The sequence below is a fragment of the Sycon ciliatum genome, chromosome 13, assembly GCF_964019385.1.
Source record: "Sycon ciliatum chromosome 13, ocSycCili1.1, whole genome shotgun sequence".
NCBI lineage: Eukaryota > Metazoa > Porifera > Calcarea > Leucosolenida > Sycettidae > Sycon > Sycon ciliatum.
In genome coordinates, this window is record NC_088655.1 from 16335346 (window position 1) to 16360267 (window position 24922).

Consider the following 24922-nt stretch of genomic DNA (forward strand, 5'->3'; position numbering starts at 1 on the left):
TCAGAGTTAAATGCTGACGGTGTGGAATAGCAACAGTGCGAAATCGGGCAGGGTGGTTAATGGCCCACACTGGAGCCGAGCAGGAGCGCCAGTGGTTGAGGGCTAACACAGGAGTAGCAGCAGCTCCAGCCTAGGAAGATCAGCTTCTGGATGAAAATCTCCCGGACACAGTAGGTACCAAGCTTCACTAGCAGATTGCCGGCAGGGGTGCACGGCGAGCACCCGTACATCCCTCAAGCCACCAGAGCCGCAGTACTTGGACACGATCCAGGTGCTTACCCGCCAACAATGCTGAGAAGGCACTGGAGCCATACAGGAACGTATGATCGAGCATGACCACAGACTTGAAATACAGGGTCCGGCGTTGAATACTGAGACAGGGACGTCTCCTCCACAGAACACCACTCAGCCCCACCATTGCATTATTTTCGCTTTTCATGATTTTTACAATTGTGTTAGAGCACACAGCACTCGATGCAACATTCACCAGTGACTAAATAACTCCGCGTCTCCGACCATAACTGCAGCGTTCCCGTGAGCCTGTGGCATTTCCGTCAGCCTGTTGAGATTATCTTCATCTCGTCACATGTGAGCCTGTGTGTTTCATCCGTATCGTGGCACAATTACACAGACACGATTTCCAACTCAGGCCGGTTCCGTTGCTCGAAGGGTTGGCGGTAAGAATTGCTACGCCGTCTGTGGCTGCATGGGAACTTGGCGAGTCGTCGTCTTTCTCCATAAATCCTGATTGTCACGCGAACAACAGCCTATATTGCCTAAAAACTACGACACAACAGCATCAAGCTCGCCCCAGCAGAAGGACACGAATGACGAGCGCTAAGACGGAGAAAGAGAGACAGGGTTAGCGAGAGCTGACTAGTGCAGGTACGCTGTCATCTCCTGAGGTGGTGGGCGAAGCAGCGAAGTGAAACGAAGGAAGATACAACTTATTAGAAGGCCTACGGAGGCACCTAAACCTATTGCCTGTCACATACTAAGTGCCATTTAGGGTTGACAGCTGTCAGCTGACAGCCTCAAAAATTTGAAAATCTGCTCAAAAAACTCTCGATCAGAACTCTGCGCACTCTCAAATGGAGCGCACAGTAAAAAACTCGGCGACGAAGAACGCTTCGTATCGACGCCCTGGACTGAATTCGGCACGTCCAACAAACGGAATAGTGTTCTCTGATATATTCTCTACGTGCTGGGTATGGTCGCGTTTAGTTGGAAGCTCAGTGCATCACCACTTTCGATTTTGAGACTTGGCCGATGGACTAAAAGAGTAGTTAATAATCTACTCTTGCTTCTACTTGAGAACGGGTTTACACAAGGCAGAACAACACTCCCACAGAGATCAAAAATCTTTCTCGTTACTCCGAGTTTCGTGTTTCAAAAAGCACTCATCCCACCATGAGAACGGGTTTGTTCACAACACCAATCGCGTGTCAGTAAGAACCAAACAAAAGAGACAACCTACATTAGGTAATAAATAGAACACTCAATTGAAATGTAAGATTGAACACAAAGGCTTGACAAGAAATCGCTACCAAATAGAATTGGCTGCTGGTAGCCATTTCCTAAAGGTGCTCGCCCTTTTTGGCCCTTTTTGGAAATGCCCGTTTCTTTCGCCCTTTATTGCGTTTTTCGGTGAATATCGCCGTTTTTTAAACTTTTTTAGCTGAAAAACTTGAGTGCTAAAATCTGTTCGCTCATGCATGCGATCACAGTTTCCGAGTGCTCACTGGGCCTTGGCACGCCGCTTTTTTGGGGGGGGGCAACAAGTTGGTGAAGCTTATACACAATGCTGTAAAAAAAGGGTTTTTGAACTTTATTTCCTGTTTTAATTTTGCCTTTCGTGTATCATGTCATGGCTATGCTTCACTGAAAAAAGAGCACCATTTGCCTGTTTTCACTGAAAAAAGAGCACTTTCTCAGCATACTTTGAGGGACGCGAAAAGCACTAATTGCGAATTAAAACAGCACCTTTGAGAAAGGGCTAGCTGCCGGCATGCAAATGCGCCTCTGCTCGTATCAACACACAGCCGGTGGTAATATGCTGCAAAGGGGTTGATGACCTATGCTGCAAAGGGGTTGGCGACCTTGCAGGCCCATCGCAGCAGGAAAAACGAAACCCGGGTGCGTAACTCTCCCATCACGGCAGAGCACACCAAGGCTTTGTTTTTGTCTACAATCAAAGCCTAGCAGTTACCGACTTCAGAAATACATGTATACTGTACATGCATACTGTTAAACCGTAAAGTCTAACGACCAAAACGTTGAACGGTTTAGTAACGTTAAAGAATGGTAAAGGACAAAATGTTACGAGTTATGACAAACTGTCCACCAACGTTGGTGGACAGTTTGTCATAACTCGTAACATTTTGTCCTTTGCCTTTCTTTATCATAACTATAATTATTGGCTCACCGTCCGAGTTCAAGTTTAGTAATGTTGGCATGATTACGTGCAAAAAGTTTAAAGATGGCTACCTGGCCACCCGGTACCCATCTGTATGCGCATCTTTACACAGACATCTAGCGATAACGGTCTTTTTCAAATAACGAAAAACGAGAGAGCTTGGAAGCTCAGTGCCCTACGCTATGCATTTTTGTCTTGATGACCTAGACAAAAAAGAATAGGGATGTTATAAATTCTTATAAGTTTCTACTTTTTGTTTTTAGACATATTAAACCTGGGATTCGAACCCGCACTATCGCCCTGCATGCATCCCCCGATACACTTCCCATACATACTAATTCTTCTAAGTTGCTTCACGTTATGATCTTGTATTTGAAAGCCCTATTTGAATAATTATGCATTGTGGCCAGCCGTCTTTGATTGTACGGGATAGGTACGGGACAGGTACGGGACAGGTACGGGACAGGTACGGGACAGGTACGGGACAGGTACGGTCGAGGGTAATACGCACCGTCTACCACCTTGATGACGGCAAAAAAAGAAAAGGGATGTTATAAATTTTTCAATTATCCTATTTTTTCAGGCATTACCTGGGATTCGAACTCGCACTATCGCCTTACATGCATTCCCCCATACACTTCGCATTCATACTCATTCTTATTCAAAACCTCCCTTTTATGGAATTGTCTCCCACCCACATTGACTTCGGAATCTTCTGTCCATGTATTCAAGAGAGAGCTGCGCAAACATTCTTGTCAGTATTCAGGTCTACTCGCTGGCATGCCGTTACCCTGTTCATCTGTTCATCTCGGCATATCTTTCATAAACCAGTCCAGTCTTCCGAATTGAAAATATCTAAATTGATCCGCACACTGGTGGGCAAACACAGAATGGTAGAATACCTAAGCAAAAGCAGCGCGAGAGCCCTGAGGTGGCAGCTCTCACGGTAAAGACCGACTATAATGGTTGCCTGCAACCATATCCCTGATGCGGTGAACGGTACCTACCGAAATTCACAATTTTCAATTCGAATTTTCCCAGGAGGATTGTACGATGTGAGTGTTGACACCTTGGCACAATAGTGTAGTGCGGACGAACGTCCGTGTGCATTTGAAGTTTCTCCACTGGGGACATGGACTTGAACCCACACTTCGCGTGCTACAGTGCATGGCATTGCGCTAAGAAATCTTCACCTGGACCTTGTACTCGTGTAGGGATGTGAGTATGTAGTGACATACGCGTGCATGATGGCACAGAATTTGGCCTGGCTATAAATTTTCCCATCGCGAAATGCTGCACGTCTTTCTTGGTAGCTCCTTTGTCGGGTCCTTACTGATAGCAATTGTCTGGATGTCTGGTGTGAAGTTTTGCCTGATAATCAAGTTGTAAGACACGTTGAGTTGACAATTTCTTCTGATTTTAGTGATGGATAACTTATGTAAACTGTTGAATGTTCCTGTGCCCTTCACTCACCAACACGCTCGACTACCGAGAGTGTTCCACAACAGCGATGCTTCAGCCAGCTATGTCACCATCGAGAATGGTCGATTGGGAGAAGGTGCGTTTGGCACGGTATTCCACGCGAAGTGCTCGAGAACGTCCCGAGCCGTGGCAGTTAAAGTCAGCGAGTACGAAAACGCGGCCGGTTTTGATCGCGAAATTGAGTTTCTGAGACGGATTGGCCAGGCCGGAGGGCATCCTAACGTTATCGAATTAGTGGACGTGGTCGTCGAAACGCATGACTTCCTCGCAGATGATCTACTCCTGCCCGTTCTTAACAAGTGTGATAAAGATCTAGAAGAGTGGATGAAAAGCACCAGCGAGCCAGTCCCGGAGTTCGTGCGAAAAGAGATTTGCAACCAGCTGTTCGCTGGTCTTGCCTTTCTGCACGAGCATCACATCATTCATCGCGACTGCAGTCTCCGAAACATTTTAGTGTATAGCTACACTGGTCTGCTGAAGATAGCCGATTTCGGAATGTCTGCTTACGAGTCGGAACTTGGTGACGAGTCCGATCATTACATTGCTCGACGGCGTGACGTCAGAGATATGACTATGGCAGTTGTTATCCCATTATGGCTTTCTAGAAGCTATAGCACGAGGAAGTGGCCTGGTAAAACTGTGAGCGTGACGTTTGAGAACGAGAATGTCGCCACTGTCAGCATGATGAACCCGGATCTGCTCGCCGAAGCAGAATACTACACGGCGTTTCGATATCGATCCAGGGTATGCAACAAGATGCTGGGTCACGCAGCCAACAGTCCTGGCTGGTGGCGACAGCAGATGCACTTGCACCCGGGCCTGGACGCAGTCATCAGTGAAGTGCACTCCTGGGCGCTGTCACAGAGCGATGTTGGTAAACGGGGAATGCCCGTGCCAAAAGAACTGCACGAAGCCCTGGCCTACGGGTGTATGCTGGGCCCTTCACACAGGATAACTGCTGAGGTTATTCACTCGCTAATAGGTGATACTTTAACAGACACAGTCACACACGATGCACGACTTTTCATGCGGACAGAAACAGTGCTAATGAACTCAACTGTAGTTTAACAGACACAGTCGCAAACGATGCACGACTTTTCATGCAGACAGAAACAGTGCTGATGAACTCAAGTGTAGTTTAACCTTTAGTTGTTGTTGCTGTGGTTCCTATTGCTTTGTTGCTGTTGCTCTTGTTGCTGTTGTCGATGTCTGCTGTTGTTGCTGTTGTTGATGTCTGCTGTTATTGCTGTTGAATCTTTTCGTCGCTTCAAAAATGAAAATAAACTTTAATAAATCGACAGAAAGGAGGACCGAGGATTAAACATACGCGATACAGAAGCAAATTATGAGAACTAAAATGATGATGAACATGCTAGATCTTGCAGCTGCCGAGAACGGAAATGTCAAGTTGATCATGTCGAGATAGGCAAAGAAGGGAGTTGCGCGCAGTTATCTAGTCAATGCAGAATTATTATACATGTAGGTCTGCCAAGTCGAGACGTTCAAGGGCTGTCTTCTATGCTGATGGGTGAGGAAGGAGTGTACCAGAGGGGAGAGAGAATTCCAGAACAAAGAACCATCCAATTGAATAATGGCCCTGCCAGCGTGACCCCACCAAAAGGAGATAGCCAGGGGATAGGTCTGCTGCTCACGAGTGACCAGGGAACGAGAATTGTTAGCAGCAGATAGAAAATGTGTTTGAAACAACACACCACTCTTGCCGTGCAGGCATCGATGAACAAAAGACAACACTTTCCGGGGGGGGGGGGGGGGTGCAATCTGAAAATAGGGTGAATATTTAACTGCGGAAATAGTGCATTTCGCTTGATTACTTCACAGAAATTCAAAACAAGGACAATTGAATTTTCCCACTCCAATTCCCTCACACCTATGAACATAATGGAAGACTTTGAGAAAAAAAGGTGTGAAAATTGGTTCTTTCATCTCGGGAATAATCTAAATGTAAAACTACTTCATTCATCTCGACCCAGAACACTTCTGTGTGAGGGCTTTGATACAGACCAGAAATGAGTTGCAAACATTTCAACATAGCCTTTCTACCAGGATCCTTGAGTCGCAGGTTACATCAGTTTTACTCTTCGGGAGTCCAGCCATATTCTGGCATCTACCATCAAATTCAGAATGGGCGAGCATGCTGACGGCCGCGTACAAGGTACACGCCTTGAAAGCATAATTACAGCGCCCATCTCTACATGTATGGCAGTCTATTTTACGGGCAAGATAAACTCATCCAATATGTTTCTCTAAAGTGTTCCGCAAAATTTCAACTTATTTTAAGTTTAAAACACAACAGCATGGCACGGACAGACTTCCTTAGATAACTACCAGCAAGAGTAGATAAACTACACTTGCTAGCAGGAATTTAGTTTTGCAGTCCAATGTCATAGACAGAGGGACAGTAAAACTGTGGTGCCCTTGACACCGTATAATATTCCGATGCCCGGGCCTCTGCCACCGTTAATGCAGTATAGATGCATCACCCACAGCCAAGGCGGGTTACCAGCTAAATAGCCTTCTGCATCCACGCAGGCACATATCGCAGGACCGAAACAGGGAGAACGAGATCATGCACCTGATGAAAGATATCACGTGTTCACTTTTCTTGGCTGCCAGCACTACCACCAAGAGTACATAAACCCTGTTATGTACTCTTTATACCACCATAACAAACAAGAGCCCCTATCTAAATGCACCTATCTGTATATCTGTTACAACATTAAAAGATACGACGAAGTCGCAACTTCTAAGTTCGTATTAAAAGATAGTTTCGTAAATTCTAAAGCAGCTACTTACCCATTTAAAGTTTCTTCTGCTAAAATAACCCTGTCTCTTCACTTAGAATTACTTTCTATTCCACCAAACATCCGGCGTGCCCTGGGTAGAATGCAAAACCATGCGATGAAGAGAGATTGCAATTGGTGTTGGATAAGTCAGGATCTGAAAAATAAACTGAATCAAAAGCGAAATACCCAAATATTTTTACCATTGTGAAAGGTCAGCTTTATATTAAATTTTGTGGGTCACACAAGGTCTGGCAGACCACTGCCAATCAGTGCATTTTCACGAAATGCTCATATCGAACGATGCAAAGAAGTAGTAAAGGAGAGGATGAGAATGGAGAGAATAGACGAGGACGGATAGATTATGAGATGAGGTTGCAGATCGCATGAGGTGCGCGTTGTTCGTTCTCATTTTGGCACCTCAAGCATATTGTAGCTGGCGCTTATGGCGCTATAACTAAATTAACTTGAAGCTTAGATCATTGTTTCTGCCAGGTCTTGCGTTACGACACACAGGATTAATGGACAAATAGTACAATATACAAGGAGTCTTCTCTGGTCCATTCTTCACCAAGAACTTGCAACATTTCAAGGTTGCAGCCAACCGCTATTTGAAAACCAACGACTGCTCGTGGGCACATGACCATCTCTGAGTATTAGCATCATATCCGCCTCATCCCATGACTTTCAAATTCCGGTCCACATACGTCTGTTCTCTGTTCTTCTTTTCTCTCTTTCTTCTCATAACACTGGCTGTTTTATCTTTCCCTCCTTCAAATGTACTGTCTCTCCTCCTAACAATTCATATAATGTACCTGGCACTCCCTTCCTTTGTTCCTTCTTCTTTCTTTTTGGTGCGTTTTATGTCCCCATCACGTCGAGACCTGAGGTCGACTGAGGGCAAAAAGCCTCACCATCACTATGCGACCACTATGCAATTTCTTGTCTTTGCCTGTGACCTGTGATCATTGTAAAAACAAAAGCATTTCCCAGGACTTCTTGATTCAGTATGAACCGCTTCTATAGTAATCATCTTTATTGTTCAATCCACAAAATGTGATTCAGAAAGTGAAGAACCATTGGAGGTAAAATATCCATTGGAAATATGAAAAGATGTTATTATGCCTTGCCAGCCGGCGCGGCTATTATTTATTCAAGTATGAACCCAGAAAGGTGCAGGCAAATATTATTATTGTATTACATACCCACAGTATAACTGCAGCCGGAAGATAGTAGTAGTAGTAGTAGTAGTACTTCGAAGTATTATTATTATTCTATTTATTTCTATTTCGATCTATTTATTTTTGCCCATACAAGAGGTTTTTGAAAATAGTAGTATTAGTAGTAGTAGTAGTGAAGATTAGGAGTAGTAGTAGCAATTGCATACTCGTATTGTATCAGGACTCGTACGCGCTGGCCCGACCACGGGAGGCCACAAAAGGCAAGCAATGAGAGATGTCTGACGAGATGCTAATCTGTGATTCCACTGTAAGACCGGTTTCTGCGTTCAGCTTCCATTTTCATAATTTCCTTTCCAATCTACCTCTCTTTTCCTCTCTTTTCACTTCTTTCACATCTTACTGTTCACGATGGAGACGACATTTCCATCCGCTGTAAGTCGGGGAACTCCGAAGCATCTGCCACTGCCCCGGCTTTTCTGCAGTGTTGAAGGAGGTGGCAAGTATTGCGAGGTCCAGAACGGAGGTCTCGGTCAGGGAGCCTTCGGCGAGGTAATAAAGGCACGAGGACTCCGATCGCTGAAGTATGTGGCGATAAAAGTGCGGACCTGCTCTTCCAAGTCGAATGTTGCCCGTGAGATCAAATTGATGCGTCATGTACGTGCGTCTGGTGGGCACATAAACGTTCTGAAGCTTCTGGACGTTGTGCAGAACGTTCGCGATCGCGACGCAGGCGAGTATGCGGTACTGCCCAAGTGTGACTTGGACCTCGAGAAGTGGAGGAATACCGTGCACGGCGTGATTCCAGCCTACGCCAGGACAGAGATCACCCGGCAGTTATACGCAGGCCTATCGTACCTGCACAAGGTCGGCGTGATCCACGGCGATCTGACCCTCTGGAACATCCTAGTATCGGGCAACCAGGGTCAGGTCAAGATCGGTGATTTCGGCGTGTCTCGCCGGTGTGCGGACTGGGACGAGTCGCACATTGCTCTGCGTACCGACGTCAAGGAAATGACATTTGACATCGTCATTCCTTTCTGGCTGCACCGCGCCTACAACAGCATCAAGAGGCAGCGCAGGAGTCACTTTCTCGACGCCGGCAACGACAGCCAGCTAGTAGGCAGCACAGAGTACTTGCTCACCAGCCACCCGGACAGACTGTGCACGAATATCTATGGTGATGTCAACGACGACGACGAGAACTGGGCGCAGAAAATGGAGAGCACCCCTGGGCTGGAAGAAATGGTCAAGGAAATGCATGCTTGGACGCTCAGCCAGCCAAACCCGCTGAGGAAGAGCGTGACCGTGCCGGCTAAACTCTTAAAGCCACTGCGCTACGGATGTCTGCTTGGGCCCATCAGAAGGCTCCACGCCCAAGACATCTCGGCTATGCTTAGCCTCCTTGTAAGTGAACCAGACAGGAAGCGAGCGCAAGATTACATCTACAAAGCCACCTACACTATTTGCCAATCCACCGCCCTATAGTCACTGACTTGAAACTTGCTATTATAATAATATATTCCACAAGAGAGATTGGAAGGTTTGTCATAACTCTGAGGTTCTCGTATTACTACGATCATCAGGCAACTGATGGCTCCAAAACGGGCGGCCAGAACATAAGGGGGAGCAAGGTGGGAAATTCTGAGGGGTATCATAGGCGACGCGTATCATAGCGCAAGAGTCAGGTGCAGGCGTGAAGTTGTCAAGTCTTCACAGTTGGGTCTATGCAGCAGCAGTTCCGGCGTGAATGATAGAGAATAGAGCTGGGGACTTAAAATGCGAAATCCATACATGTCGACACCATTACACACACATACACGCACACTCTCTCCCTTTTCTCACATACACATACACTCACACTCGCACATACACATACACTCTGACTCACCCGCGCGCACACTCACACACACACACACACACACACACACACACACACACACACACACACACACACACACTCATTCATTCTCTAAATCTCACACCCACATCCACACCCACACCCACACCCTGACACACACACAAACACACACACACACACACGCACACTCTCTCTCTCTCTCTTTCTCTCTCTCATTCATTCTCTAAATCTCTCACATACACGTATGCACGCGTACGCTCACAACACTGATCCGTTCATTCTCACACCTACCGCACACATACTTGCACCCGCTCGTATCCAATCACCCACACGTACTCTCTTTCTCACGCATGCACACAAACACACACCTCAGAACTCAGATATGCCCATCGCGGAAGCGATGATAGCGAACAGCTATGTTAGACATAGGAACTTGTGCTGGTATTACACCATTCAACAGCTTGCAAGGCTGATGAATTGACCGCCACTATTTTTTTAGCCTGGTATCTAGCCCTTTCCCAAAGGTGCTCGCCCTTTTTTCGCCGTTTTGGCCCTTTTGGAAAAGCCCGTTTCTTTCGCCCTTTATTGCGTTTTTTTGGTGAATATTGCCCTTTTTGAGCTTTTTTAGCTGAAAAAGTGCTAAAATCTGTTTGCTCATGCGTGCGATCACAGTTTCCGAGTGCTCGATGGGCCTTGGCTAGGCCTTGACAGATTATGCTAGCATAATTTTTCGCATAATTCCTACCAAAATCGAATAATCGCATAATTCGAGGCAAATTGCATACGAATCGCATAAATTGGAATAATCCGCCTGTTTGCATCAAATTCCATACAGTTGTACATGTACATGTTCTACAAGTACAAGTACAATGTAGATGCACCAGGAAGTCGAAAGTTTACGACTCCCTTGATAACATGTCCAGTCCACTACAATCAGTGACGGTCGTAGCCAGGTTGGACGGTGCGTTGACCCAGTTGAACTTTTGCTACTACAGTACAACGCCCTCTACAAAAATATTCCCCTGTTATTTTGCACAGAACCATTATACATTAGCATTATACATTATGGTTTATCGGGTGTTAGCGGCCGTCGTGAGTTCCCTTCGGGAACGGACACGATAATTTACTTTTTACTTACTTTATTATACATTAGCAGCATATGTGAGCATAATGCGGCATAATATAACAGCTATGAAAAGTATGAATGCCGCAGACATCACCACGCAACATGACAATTTGTTCAAGGTTTGGTTTTGTGTGTTTCCAAAATCGATTTTCACGCTCCGATCATCAGTGGAAATACGGAACTAAAGAGATCAAGGGAAAAACAAAGGTTAAAAATCCAAAGAAGTGTGACACATGACGGGTAACTTGTGGTAAGTATTACAAAAAGTGAGAACTAAAATAAAGAGTAAGTGTGACAAATGGGCATGAACAGTGCAGAAACAACTCATGAACACGGGGTTTTACGTTCATTTTGTCGACAACTCGTTCACATATTTTGATTCAGTACAACAGTGTGACGCCTTATTGGACCGATTGAATAACTTACATCCCTCTCTGAAATTTACGGTTGAGCATGAACAGAACAACACCTTGTCCTTTCTAGATGTGCGTGTGGAGAAGTCAAACGATGAAATTGTAACGTCAATATACAGGAAACCAACATTTACCGGACAATATATCGTGTTTGACTCGTATTGTTCGTACCTTTATAAGGTCAACCTGGTGAAGAATCTGGTGGATAGAGCACGGCGAATCTGTTCCCCCTCTCGACTCAAGGATGAGCTAGGTTTTCTGAAATCTGTGTTTCTCAAAAATGGTTACCCGGAGGAACTGCTAAACAAGCTACTAAAATCAGCATCAAAAACAAGCGGCGTGCCAAGGCCCATCGAGCACTCGGAAACTGTGATCGCATGGATGAGCAAACAGATTTTAGCACTTTTTCAGCTAAAAAAGCTCAAAAAGGGCGATATTCACCAAAAAACGCAACAAAGGGCGAAAGAAACGTGCTTTTCCAAAAAGGGCCAAAAATGGCGAAAAAAGGGTGAGCACCTTTGGGAAAGGGCTACTGATGAGTCCACAAAGGACGAAACAGTTCTGTCCGCAGATTGAGTGATAATCATTTCAAAAATAAACTGTAAAAAAGATGTAGAAAAGAAAAGGACATACCGTATTATCACTAATATAAGCACGGTCCTTTATTTTTTCAATGTACCTCCGCCCCGTGCTATTAATGGAGACGTTCCTTTATTGGAGACTGTTCCATTATTATTTCAACCTCATTTCAGAGGCATGTTTCCATGCCAAATTCATGTCAGACACACACATTTCAGGGTTTTTTTCGCCGGTACAGATAATGAATTTACACAGTGTGCTTATAATGGAGACTGAGCACTTTATTTTTTGAATGCCGCCCCAAGGTGTTCTATTATTGGAGACGTGCTATTATTGGAGACTGTGCTTATATTAGAGATAATACGGTATGGATACGAGTTAAGAGTAACTCTCCATCACTGTAACTGGATACAGTCAGAAAGTGCAAAAAAAGATGTAATTCATTAATTAGTCGCTGTTCACTCCGGCACCATGCCATTATGGCATACTCTGTGCCCTAAACGCCAAGATAATGGAGTTTGGACGTGTACTGGACATTCGCATGTTCCTGCACCTACATGTACATCATGCTACATGTGTACATGTCATGAGCATGACAAACCTAAACTGCATCTCCTTTTCACACCCGCAAAGAACGTCCTCTACGTTTGAGCACCTTTCCGAGAGCGTGTCTGTATGATGTATTAATTTTGTGCTTGATCCGCCAAAAAGCTGGACAGCACGGAAAGTAGAATGATGCATCAGATTTTAGTATCTCGTATAAATTCGAATACAATCTGCCGGATAAACCTTGTCGATATGTTACCTTGGAAATCAGGGAAAATAGGCCTTTACTGATAATGCCTGCAGAAATATTGGCAGAATTCGGTACTCTTTCTGGTAAGTTTCATGCAAATTTGGTATGTGGATAAAGAAATGGAGCAAAATTTGGAGGAATTGCCCCCCATAAGGTTTGTATGGTTCTGCCAATTTCACTGCTTTTCGAGCAGAATCTGCCACCTTTTCGAGCATTAGCCGTCAATGCCTATCAAGGGATAATATTTTATGGTACCATAAAGTGAACGGGTAGAGAACCAAAGATAAACGTATAGAAAAGAAAAAGGACCAATGAACTACGAGTTATGCTTTAATGTCCACTAGCACCACCAGTTACTAAACGATCAGCTCATGCGAAAACATTGCACGACACTGACCGACGGCACTGACGTTCTACAACTACATTGTAACATGCCATCGACATGCATGGACATTCGCCAACGACCTTCTCGGCTGAGACTTTCAGCTCATACATGTACTTGTCTTGTTTGCTCTCACCTTCCCCTCCTATGTTATCAGAATGATTATTATCACTTAATTCCAACTCGGAAGGCTTTTTTAATTGTTATTTTTCGGCCAGTCGGTTACTATCATTTCGTCTTGGGGGATTAGACAAGGGGAAGTAGCCATGCAGAGGTGTGAGCCCACCTTTCGGCACCGGGAATTACAGCTCGCGCGACGCGACTATACTGAGTGAAGAGAACCCACACATTGATCTCCCACACATTGATCTGGTTATCTGCGTCGTGGGGCATTTGCAGTTCGAGTGCGCATCAAAGGCGAGCTAGAGCTGATAGCCAATTTATCCTTGGCTCTCCATCCGAGTCCATTCTTGCACACCTGATGAGCCGACCTTATCTATCTGGCGAAACGCTCGTCGTGTGAAACTGTTGCTTGTTACCGCTGCTCATTGTCCATCAAAATTGTCACAGTCGAAGTGCAGTGCCGTTTTACTGAGACGTTCGGTTTTGCATGATTCTTTTTCGCATATTTTCCCCTTTTATTGAACTTCATATCCTGGAGCCGGGCAAGTTGTGTGGAATGTTGCTATGCGGCCTTGAATCGTGGTTTGACCGTATTGTCCAATGGTCCAATTGTCCTGCAAGTATGGTCATCGACATGCATGCACATCCACCAACGTCCTTCACAGCTTTCAGCTCGTGCTTGTCCCCTCCTATGTTATCATACCGGTACCTATTATTATAACTGAGAACCTTCCAAGTTAGCAAGCTGTTGGAGTGCGCATCCAAGGCGTGCTAGCGCTTTTAGCCAGTTAGTTGTATAACGTCAATACCGTCGGTCAGTGTCGTGCAATGCTGTCGCATGAGCTGATTGTTTAGTAACTGGTTGTGTTAGTGCACATTAATGCGTAACTGTTGGTTCCTTGGTCCTTTTTCTTTTCCTATAAGTAAAGAATGAGATTGTGAATTATCAGTGTTTGGATTCATATACCATGCATTCAATTACTCAATGATGCAGACAGCCAGACTGTGCAGCTCCGAGCTTAAAATAGGATTGAACTGTCAGCCATGGCTAGGAGAACCACAGACATTAGGACAGCTCGATGTACTAGCGCTGAGAGTGCTCAAACCACCAGAAGTAGCGGGCACAGCATAAAGCTAACCAGCGCAAGTGCGTCCTGCGTCCATGCATGCAATTAGGTAGTTAGTGCGTTGCCGCCACTGAAGGCAAGAGTCATCACCCAATGCATATCTATCATACGGGTACTACATAGAGTAAGCATGCATATTACACCGTATAAATATACAAAACAAAAACATTTTTTTTTCAAAGAATTTTGCTGTTGAGAGTCATAAAAGTACCACTCCCGGGCTTGTCGGATAACCGACGTGCTCGGATAACTGGCGACCGGATAAGTGACATTCGACTGTACTACGATGATGTGCATGCGGGCCAGCTGCATGCACACGAATGGTGCGATACAGACGCATCGTAAATCTACGGTTCCTACCGCCGTACAAGACATACGCTGCTGGTCCCAGCTCCCTCGCGTCCGTCGCGTTCAATGTGCGCCAAGAGATTCCACGGCAAAGCACACCAACTTGCGATGTTCAACACATCCCAAAATCTTTGAATTTGTTTCCCTACATATTCTTATTTTCCTTTGACCATACCCCGGATTGCTTGAGTAAGCGATCGATGAACCATTAGTTTTAGAGGGAAATCAATAGTCAACTATACACTCGACGATTTGGCTGGTGATCGGAAAGAAACAGCCATCGAAGAAAGACGAAATCTCGCGTAGCAGACGCATCAGGATTTTCCTTCAACACCAAACCGAGATTCTTTGGTAAGTTGTCGTGTTCTAACTGTGTGCTTCGGTGGGGGGAATTTTCTGTTCATGTTCGTTCGCTGGCGAGGGTACATCCTGACTGTATTGCCGTGTGCTCAGTTTACGTTGGATTTAGAATAGTCGTAATGTACAACGGCTTGATGGATAAGGCATCACAGCATCGCTGCTTTGGTCCATATGTCATCCAACATAAGCAAATAATTAGTTCCCAAGCGTGTGCGACTATGGATGCCATTTCTTTGAGTCTGAGGACCGTCGGCTGCGAAATCTCCCATCACGTGATGCAATTCCTGTACGTAGTGTTGGTCCAGGCGTCGTCTTAGCTAGAAGCGAAGTAGTAAAAATATCACTCCTTGGCAAAATCCGCTCAGCTAGTCCGAAGCATCAGCGTAATCATGACAAATGTTCGAACAGAAGCAATTTGCCAGTGGAGTTTGTAAGAACATCTCCATGAAAGTCTATACTGGAGACTTTGAAAAGAGATTACGCGAAGGACCACACAGCATTTCAGAAACTGTTTTCCTTTCATTCAACAAGATTCCGAGATGGCCAAATTTCCAATTTTGCTCAAAGTTGGCTGCTTTTATCCCTAGGTGGACCTCATTCACCCACTATGACAGTTTGATCCAGAAACCCTCCGTTCGTTAGAAATAGACAAAAAAAATGATAAAAAGAAGACGGGAAACACCTTCTAACAAAGTCCAAGAACAAGGGCTCACTGCTGCTCACAACAACGCAGCGTAGCAAAACCAACTATGTTCGCACAACGATCCAAGTTACGTAGTAATGTTTAGCCGTCCAAATTTCGATTGGCGACTTGCTGAGTGCTGTGCACAAATCGATCCATTGAGCCTGTCTACTGGCAGTACTTACGAAGGTCATCTTCAAGAGCCAGTAGTAGAGGGGTTACGTCCTGAAAGTGGGAGGAGACCACCACCATATTCGGCGACAACTTGTCCCCAAGCGTCAACAAAAGTGGTCTTAGGAGAAAGGAAGGAAAGACAACGCGATAACACATAACAGCAGTACATTACACCTAGAACATTAACGGCCAAGCTTGGCCGCACTAAATACGACACGTTACTTGAACAATTTCAACCCAATTATACTATCTTTCTGTACACACAAATTAGGCTTATACAGACGCTGATAGATAGCTTCCAACACTTTTGACTGTAGTCCATAACCATGACGACCACGGCACAATACAGTGAAAGAAGAGTCGGAATACGAATTGCAACAATCAGGACTAGCTAGCAGATGATTGTACACTGAAGACTTGCTACCACGAAACCTACGCACAACACTAACACTCTCACCGGCACTCTCACCATCACTCCCATCACTGCTCTAAGACTCACTGCTCCCTCCGCCGTCCGTTCCATCCTCCGCTTCCTCTGTACTCTCTCTGTCTCGTCCATCCCGCCTGACCGGGTCCATTGAACTCAACTCGGCCGTCGCCCTGCTATCACGTCCCTCCTTTCGCCCTTGTCCGCTGAGTGTGTTGCTTCTGTTGTAGTTAGCTGTTGATCCTTCCTTTCTCCTTTGTTCATATCTCGCTTTGATTGTTAAAAGTGGTCTTGAATAAAGTTATCCACTGCAAATCACCTGGGGAAAATTCAAATTTTTCCAAAGCTCCAAATGCATGGCACTAGCCGAAACCAACCTCGTAGCTGGAAAGCACACACGGAGCGCCTCCATGTGCCTTTTCGCTACGCTACCAGCACGGTGATATCATGGACGGAATCCCTTCCCTCGCAGAAACTCGAATGAAGCCGCTACGAAGGGTCACTTGCTGAACAACAGCCCACCATGACAAGAAAGAAGAACTACACCACAACAACAAATCAGCAAGCTGCTGTTCCTGTACGCTTCAACTTCACTATGCTCATAATGTCCAGACAAAAAGGGCGCTGAGGTTTTCTTTCTTCCAAATTACATCTTCTGATCCAAACCTGCATTGCTTGTTTGTGACTTTGTTTTGTCTTATTTTGTCTTGTTTTGTTTTGTCTTGTCTTGTTTGTGACTTTGTTTTGTCTTATATCCATTTCAGCTACATATAGAGCAGCACAATGCCAAAAGGTGGCAGAAGAGGTGGAGGACGTCGTGGAGGACGTCGTAGAGGACAGGGCGGTATCCCTGCCCCTCAGCCCAACCAAGGTCGTGCCCCTCAGCCCAACCAAGGTCGTGCCCCTCCGCCCAACCAAGGTCATGCCCCTCCGCCCAACCAAGGTCCTGCCCCTCCGCCCAACCAAGGTCCTGCCCCTCCGCCCAACCAAGGTCCTGCCCCTCAGCCCAACCAAGGTCCTGCCCCTCAGCCCAACCAAGGTCCTGCCCCTCAGCCCCAAGTGCCAAGATCAGATGTAGACGTGAGTATAGCCATAGCATGCTGTTTGTTTGATCTCTGGATCTAGGAGGGGCTGATATCGGAAAATAGGAGAGCCACCAAGAACAGTCTGCACATAACACAAGAAGCCGCATTAAAATGTGCTGGATCTGCTTGCCTTAAAATAATAGTATGTTGCGAGTTATGACCAGCAATCCACCAAGGTAACGAGATATGTGCCTCAACCAGGGCAAACAGCCCTTAAGGGTAACGAGATATGTGCCTCAACCAGCGCAAACTGCCCTTAGGGCTGATCTCCCGAGTCTGAATAGTAATCGGCCAGCTTGATCCGCTATCCTGCGGGCGGTGATGGTTGCGATTACGCCTCGGCTTTTCACCAATTCAATGTTGCCTTCATAATTTTAAGGTTTGGAATACAGTTTCTTGAATATCATTGGAGATATTGGACGTGTAATTGGGCCATCAGCTTAATTTAACATGGATAGTTGTAACACCACTGTGTTGCGAGTTAAGACAACCTGTCTAATGATATAACCAGATCACATGCACTCAGAGTTAGTGCGACAGCAAGACACACACCTGACACGCTACTGAGACATTCATCGACCCAATACCTGGGTCCAGCACTGCAAAATCCATTAGTGCCACTTTCCCACCACCCAAGTCTAAGCCAAGCATCTTTTAAAAAATCTACGCAAAAAGCTCACTTAGTTGGGGCTGTTGTAAACTGGTTGCAACTTGCCTGTCTTATCTCTCTGTTTCTTATTTTGCATTTTTTGGATCTCTCCTGCATTAGGATAATCCAGACTATCCACCTGCAAAACGAATGTTCAGAGGACCTCCAGAAGTAAGTAAAAATCAGAAGCTTGACAATGCTATTTTTTTTCTTTTTAAATTTCAACAGGTGTGCCACAGAATCATCAAGCACTCAGCCAGAGCAGCACTCCACAAGTCAAATATTTTCAGCAAGAGGAGTTTGCAATAGTTCCGCCACACACCATTAGACGTTTGAATCTAGGACAGTGGTTGTGGAAGGGGGGGGGGGGAGATGTGGAGCCCACATGCTGAAGTGCTCAGGTCCTTTGAGATGGGGCAGGTGGTGGCTTTTCTCCTCATGATTAACTGCAGGGAAAAAAACGAATAGTCTTCCTGCACTGAAGAACTGTTTACAACCTGCATGGCTTTATGGGTATTCTGCTTGAGTGCCTCTGGACTCTGCAGCCTGAATTCGTAGTTGGGGTTGGCGATATCGAGGTTGTGTAGTTAGGGTTGGGGAGCATGGCTGGGGTTGTTGCTGGCATTTGCGTTGTGCTGGGGTTGAGATCGGAGAAGGGTCTGGAGTTGGGGACGGGAGTAGTCCACCATGAATATATTTTATTCCCGTAGCTATGCAGAAGACGTTACTTCAGTAACGTCTGGCGCTAGCCAGGGTCCACACAGCTTTAATTTGGTGTTTATTTGTGTCACGCCTGGAGTTATCCCGTATCTGTCCAGTATCTGTCCCATATCTGTGACTACAAAGGCTCCACAGAATTGTACATAACAGCTGGCCACAATATTTTCTGGCTCCCGTATCTGTCCCGTACCGTACCACCAAGCACAGCTGGCCACAATATTCGTCGTATTATGTATACCACTCCCTGATGTAGAGGGAGATTTGGAAAGAAATAGGGAGACGAGGAGGAAAAGAAATTAGAATAGACGCCGAATAGGTGATATGATGCGTCAGCAAAACTATACTTTGGAAGAGAGATCCCGTCGTCTCCATACTAAGCGTGAACGGGCGATTCAGCGCCGGTCACAGGAAACGTCGGAAGAGAGATCCCGTCGGCTCCAGAACGCCCGTGATCGGCAGAGTCAGCGCCGGTCCCAGGAAACGTCAGGACAGACATCCTGTCGAGTCCAGAACGCCCGTGATCGGCAGAGTCAGCGCCTGTCCCAGGAAACGGCAGGACAGACATCCCGTCGACTCCAGAACGCATGTGATCGGCACAGTCAGCGCCTGTCACAGGAAACGTCGTGCTACTGCAGCTGCGCACATGGAAACTGTGCGGTCTATGGTAGAGGAAAAAACCATGCAATGGTGTCCTCTTTGACGCGTGAAGAGCGCAAGCAGTATAGCCACCTATATAGCCACCTATACAATGATGTGGCCAATCAACGGAAAAAAAAACATTTCCATCAGTTCTAATAACATGTACGATGAGCTAGGCAAAAAAGCATAAAACATAGCTTAGGGCCCTGAGCTTCCAAGCTCTCTCGTTCAGAAAATCGCAGTGTCTCTGTGTAGCCGTCCTATGCCACGAGAAACTCGAATCAGGCTCTTCTGTCCTCCGCCTTCTTGATTGAATGTCCACTTTGATTGCACAATGAAAATAACTATCGTAGACCGCTTTGCTATGAATAATACAGCTATACAGGAGCATAAAAAAAAGAAAAGAAAAAAAATGTGCCCAGGATGAGACTCGAGTACACGCGTACTCTCCCAGCAGGTTCTGTGGATGTCGCTCATAGATGCGTAATTTCGCGTGATGCTGGCCATGGACAACATAGTCAAAGAGCTCTCTTCTCAGGCCCAGTCAGGGTGCCACCACGCGCAGCAAATATTATGGTCTCAGTCGGCTGAAACTCCAAACACGACTTCTCAAGCTAGTGCGATCGCAGTAGTGCACGCGTACGTTCTTGGAGTTAAAATCATGCAACACAGAAACTGCGCGAGGACGTTCGCAGAAATATTCACGAGACCAGACTCAAATATTCATGCGAGCGTTCGCTCTGCCAACCCTCTCTACAGGGGGTGGGGGGGGGGGGGTGAGGCAGGGTTGGAAGGCAGCTGTGGTGGTGGTAGTTTGAGAGGGGGGGGAGTGATTGGTAGGGGGGGGGGGTTCTTTGTTAGGGGTAGGGAGGGATCGATAATTACTTTTTAGACATGAGAATGAAAACATGCAGTTACAATTTGTACACTTTAAAACCTGGCTTGGCTTGGGTACACCGTGTGTTTATATCAGCTAAGATCAACACAGTGAACCCTCTAGTCAACGCCACATTTTGTCATGTCTACTACCTTCCAGGGACCTGCCGGAGATACAAACGCCATTCCAGCAGGGAGTGAACTCCACCGACCATATCAGGTATTGACTCGCTGTACCCTGTTCAGTTTTCTTCTCCAATTTTGTTACCGTGTCGTGTGAGTGAGTTCTAGAACATTCATCTGGCTCTATTACTAATAGTTTGTGCTTGCCAGAGGTGAAAAAAGATGATTAATAATATCTTAAAGGATTCGCAGAACTTCGGCTCAAGTGAACTGCTCGAAAAAAGCAAACAATGCCAACTCAACCATGGCGTGAACCAGAGAGTGAACAACTTGTCACCGACTTTTAGGCTCGGCCCTTTCCCCAAAGCTCGCATGGCTCATGACAAGCAAGTTACCGGGTTCGAGTCCAGGTGGGGTTGACCTTTGTTTTCTGTCTTCAGGCAGTTCACTTCCAGACTGATAATTTATCAGGGAGAAACGTTGTACTAGAGAACATCAATGCTCCAAAGGTCCATGGTTTTCTTCGTTACAGCGTTTCTTCTTGATGAGAGCTAGTGACAAGTTTTCCTTTTCCATTATAGTCCACCAGTGTTTTCCCTGATGTTGTCACATTTTCGCTATTTGCCATCACATCACATTCTTCCGTATAGACGTGCAAAAAAATACAAAATGTCGATTCAGCTGGTTCTGTTGACCGTTTCCCTTAAATTGTTGTCGCCTCGCCGCTTGTTTAGACATTTGTTCATTATGAAAATTCGTATCAAGCCCTTTTTTTGCTGAAGCGATGTCAAAGACATGCATCGTCAAAAGTTGACTGTCGTAATTTGTGAATGTGCATGTGTGAGTGTGTACGTATGCAAGTGCATCACAATTGTGTGTGTGTGTGTGTGTGTGTGTGTGTGTGTGTGTGTGTGTTTGTGTGTGTGTGTGTGTGTGTGTGTATACTTTCTCATTTTCTTCAGCGAGGGGATGACGAGGCTGCTTTGCTGGTAAGGGAATATGATCGATGTGTTTTCTTGGCTGGACACACTTACGTATCTTGGCATGGAAGCTAGGGATGTGCCTATACAGTATCTAGTAAAACCTGGTGTAAGCCACCTCTGGTTTTAGTGACCACCTACTTTTAACGACCGTTTTCCATGCATGGACAGTTCTACACAGAAACTGCACCGGATGCAGAGACAACCTACCTTGCGGTAACAGTAGGGGTGAAACTATTAGTTCGAATATTCGAGTATTCGTTCGAAAATTTCAAACGAGCGAGTATTCGAAATTTTGCACTCGATCTTTTTTTTTTTTTTTTTTTTTTAGTATTGGCATTGTATTTTCAAAAACTTTTTTTGTACCGCTGGTCAACTGGTATGCATGCGTTATGCATGGCTTTGAGTCAGTATTAATTAATTTTTAAGACTTGGACGATACGATCACCACGGCAAGTAACGTTCTGAGATATGAAAGTACTGATGAAAATCGTTACTTTACACTCTGTACAAGACGTTGGCGAATTTTGTTCTATGTTCACAGATAATTTCTTCCGAATTGATCGAGAACTCGGAAATCTAGTGCTTTTGAATTTTCATAAAGTACTCGAAATAATCGGATACTCGATCGAATATTATGAACGAGTGATCGATTGGTCAAAATAGATACTCGTTCACCCCTAGTTAACAGCAGTCGACCTTTAGTGTGTTGAGTGCCATATTTGACCAGCACACAGCAACCAAAAGTAACTGAAAGTGCCATCTTGGCTGGTAGAGTTGACTGCAACAGGGTTTAAGTGTGCTCTGAAGGAATTGCATGCAATAGACATAAGTGACAAGTTTGGGGATTTCAGGGAATGGCGGCTGTTGGGCGGTTCATTAGCCAATTGAGTTGTCCTTCCAAGATTCCTGTTGAGTCTCTCTCCCCTCTTCCAAGGGGAGACCCACGTGACCAGTGATGGCAGTAAGCAAGGACATGTATGGCGGAGAGTGAGAAATATGTAAAATATGTGTATGGGCAGGTATGCTTGTGTGGGTGTGTGTGTTTGTGTGTGTACGTGTGTGTACGTGCCACAGTGCCGATCGGCCAGAGATGTTACTGAGTGAAATTGTCACTCCATAAGAACCTATGTACCTTAATGGAGTCCGCTCATGTCCGGAGCAGGGTGAGGCTTTCTAAGTGTTCTCTTTGTCTGATTGTCTGCTTTGTTTCCCAAATCCTGTTCTCGACGGTGTACAGAGCACGGAACTCGCAACAAATGTGTACCCAACAATATTAAGTACTGAGCAAGTGCAAGTTGTATATGCCCGACTGGCACCTGGTGTGGAAACGGAAGAAAAGAATTTCAAGAAGAGAGTTGAGATGCGCTGGGCAATGATGATTATGCAGCCCGACCAAAATGGCAACGACATAACGATAATCAAAATTGATGTTAATGGTGATAATACGGACATTACAGATACGCTCAAAGTGGATAATCACAGTTTCAAATTTGTACTTATTCCCGACAAAAGAAATGGTCCGATGATTGCTACAACTTGGGAGGATGTGACACACATTCTTAGCCAATGTGAAAGTGACGGTTCGGTCCTTGAATTCCGTAACGCAGGTCACAGCCGCACCGCGGATCTCAAGGTAACGATAGGCCAGACGATAGCTGTTGAGGCCGCCAGTACCGAACATGTCTCGCTGGCAATGTATGAGAAGATTATTACATACATGGTCAAAAGGTGAGCATTTCTTTTTCTTCATTATTACATATATGGTCAAAAGGTGAGCATTTCTTTTTCTTCATTATTACATATATGGTCAAAAGGTGAGCATTTCTTTTTCTTCATTATTACATATATGGTCAAAAGGTGAGCATTTCTTTTTCTTCACATGTGCTGGTATCGCAGCACAGCTGCATACTGCTCAAGACTGAAGACTACGCGTACAACTTTGCATGGACTGGCAACCCCTGCACAGCTGCATACTGCTCAAGACTGAAGACTACGCGTACAACTTTGCATGGACTGGCAACCCCTGCACAGCTGCATACTGCTCAAGACTGAAGACTACGCGTACAACTTTGCATGGACTGGCAACCCCTGCACAGCTGCATACTGCTCGAGAGTACGACTTTATGGGGACTGGCAACCCTTGCAGTAGATACACAGTCAAAGGGCTGAGTGTTAATACTTACATAATGCACACAAGCACTGGAAAAAGTGGAACAATCCGTTGTTCCCGAAGCTGTACAGAAGGCATTACAAACAATAGAGTTTCTTGCTAGCCAGGGTGCAAAATACGGTACTTTAGTAGCGTCTGTCGCCAGTAGCATTTAGCGCTGGACAGGTTCCACAGCGCTTCCAAAGCTATGGAAAATAGCAACGAGAGAGCTTGGAAGCTCAGGGCCCTACGCTATGCTTTTTTGCCTTGATGACCTAGACAAAAAAAAGCATAGGGATGTTATAAATTCTTTAAAAAAATCCTTTTTTTTAAGACATAACCTGGGATTCGAACCCACACTATCGCGCGCCCTGCATGCATCCCCCGATACACTTCGCATACATACTAATTCTTCCAAGTTGTTTCACATTGTGATCTTGCATTTGAAAGCCCTATTTGAATATGCATTGTGGCCAGCCGTCTTTGATGGCACGGTACGGTAGGGGATAGGTACGGGACAGGTACGATCGAGGGTAATACGAAACCGTCTCCTGTACCGTACCGTACCATCAAACACAGCTGGCCACATACAGCTGCCCGCAATATTCAAATAGGTCTTTCAAACGCAAGATAATAACGTGAAGCAACTTGGAAGAATGGGTATGAATGCGAAGTGTATGGGGGAATGCATGTAGGGCGATATTGCGGGTTCGAATCCCAGGATATGCCTGAAAAAAAATAGGAGAATTGAAAAATGTATAACATCCTATGCTTTTTTGCCGTCAGATACGGATAGCGCCAGGCGTGACACAAACAAACAAACACACAAACACCAAACGAGAGAGCTTGGAAGCTCAGGGCCCTACGCTATGCTTTTTTGCCTTGATGACCTAGACAAAAAAAAGCATAGGGATGTTTTCTTTAAAAAAATCCTTTTTTTAAAACCTGGGATTCGAACCCGCACTATCGCGCGCCCTGCATGCAGCCCCCGATACACTTCGCATACATACTAATTCTTCCAAGTTGTTTCACATTGTGATCTTGCATTTGAAAGCCCTATTTGAATATGCATTGTGGCCAGCCATCTTTGATGGCACGGTACGGTAGGGAATAGGTACGGGACAGGTACGATCGAGGGTAATACGACACCGTCTAGCTGCCCGCAATATTCAAATAGGGCTTTCAAACGCAAGATAATAACGTGAAGCAACTTGGAAGAATGGGTATGAATGCGAAGTGTATGGGGGAATGCATGTAGGGCGATAGTGCGGGTTCGAATCCCAGGATATGCCTGAAAAAAAAGGAGAATTGAAAAATTTATAACATCCTATGCTTTTTTGCCGTCAGATACGGATAGCGCCAGGCGTGACACAAACAAGCAAACAAACAAACACACAAACAAACAAATACCAAATTAAAGCTG

At 45.5% G+C, this 24922-nt stretch overlaps 1 protein-coding gene and 1 long non-coding RNA gene across 2 annotated transcripts; both read left to right on the forward strand.

The window, feature by feature from the left end:
• The first annotated feature begins 3841 nt into the window (after positions 1 to 3841).
• LOC135829216 (uncharacterized) lies at positions 3842 to 4966 on the forward strand. The gene has a single exon (XM_065341622.1). The coding sequence runs from the start codon at positions 3842 to 3844 to the stop codon at positions 4964 to 4966; it is 1125 nt and encodes a 374-aa protein (XP_065197694.1).
• Positions 4967 to 17279: 12313 nt separating this feature from the next.
• LOC135829501 (uncharacterized) lies at positions 17280 to 22658 on the forward strand. The gene is made up of 5 exons (XR_010555838.1): positions 17280 to 17355; positions 18130 to 18180; positions 20405 to 20464; positions 21330 to 21356; positions 22588 to 22658. It is a non-coding gene; the product is annotated as an uncharacterized LOC135829501 (long non-coding RNA).
• Positions 22659 to 24922: the final 2264 nt, after the last annotated feature.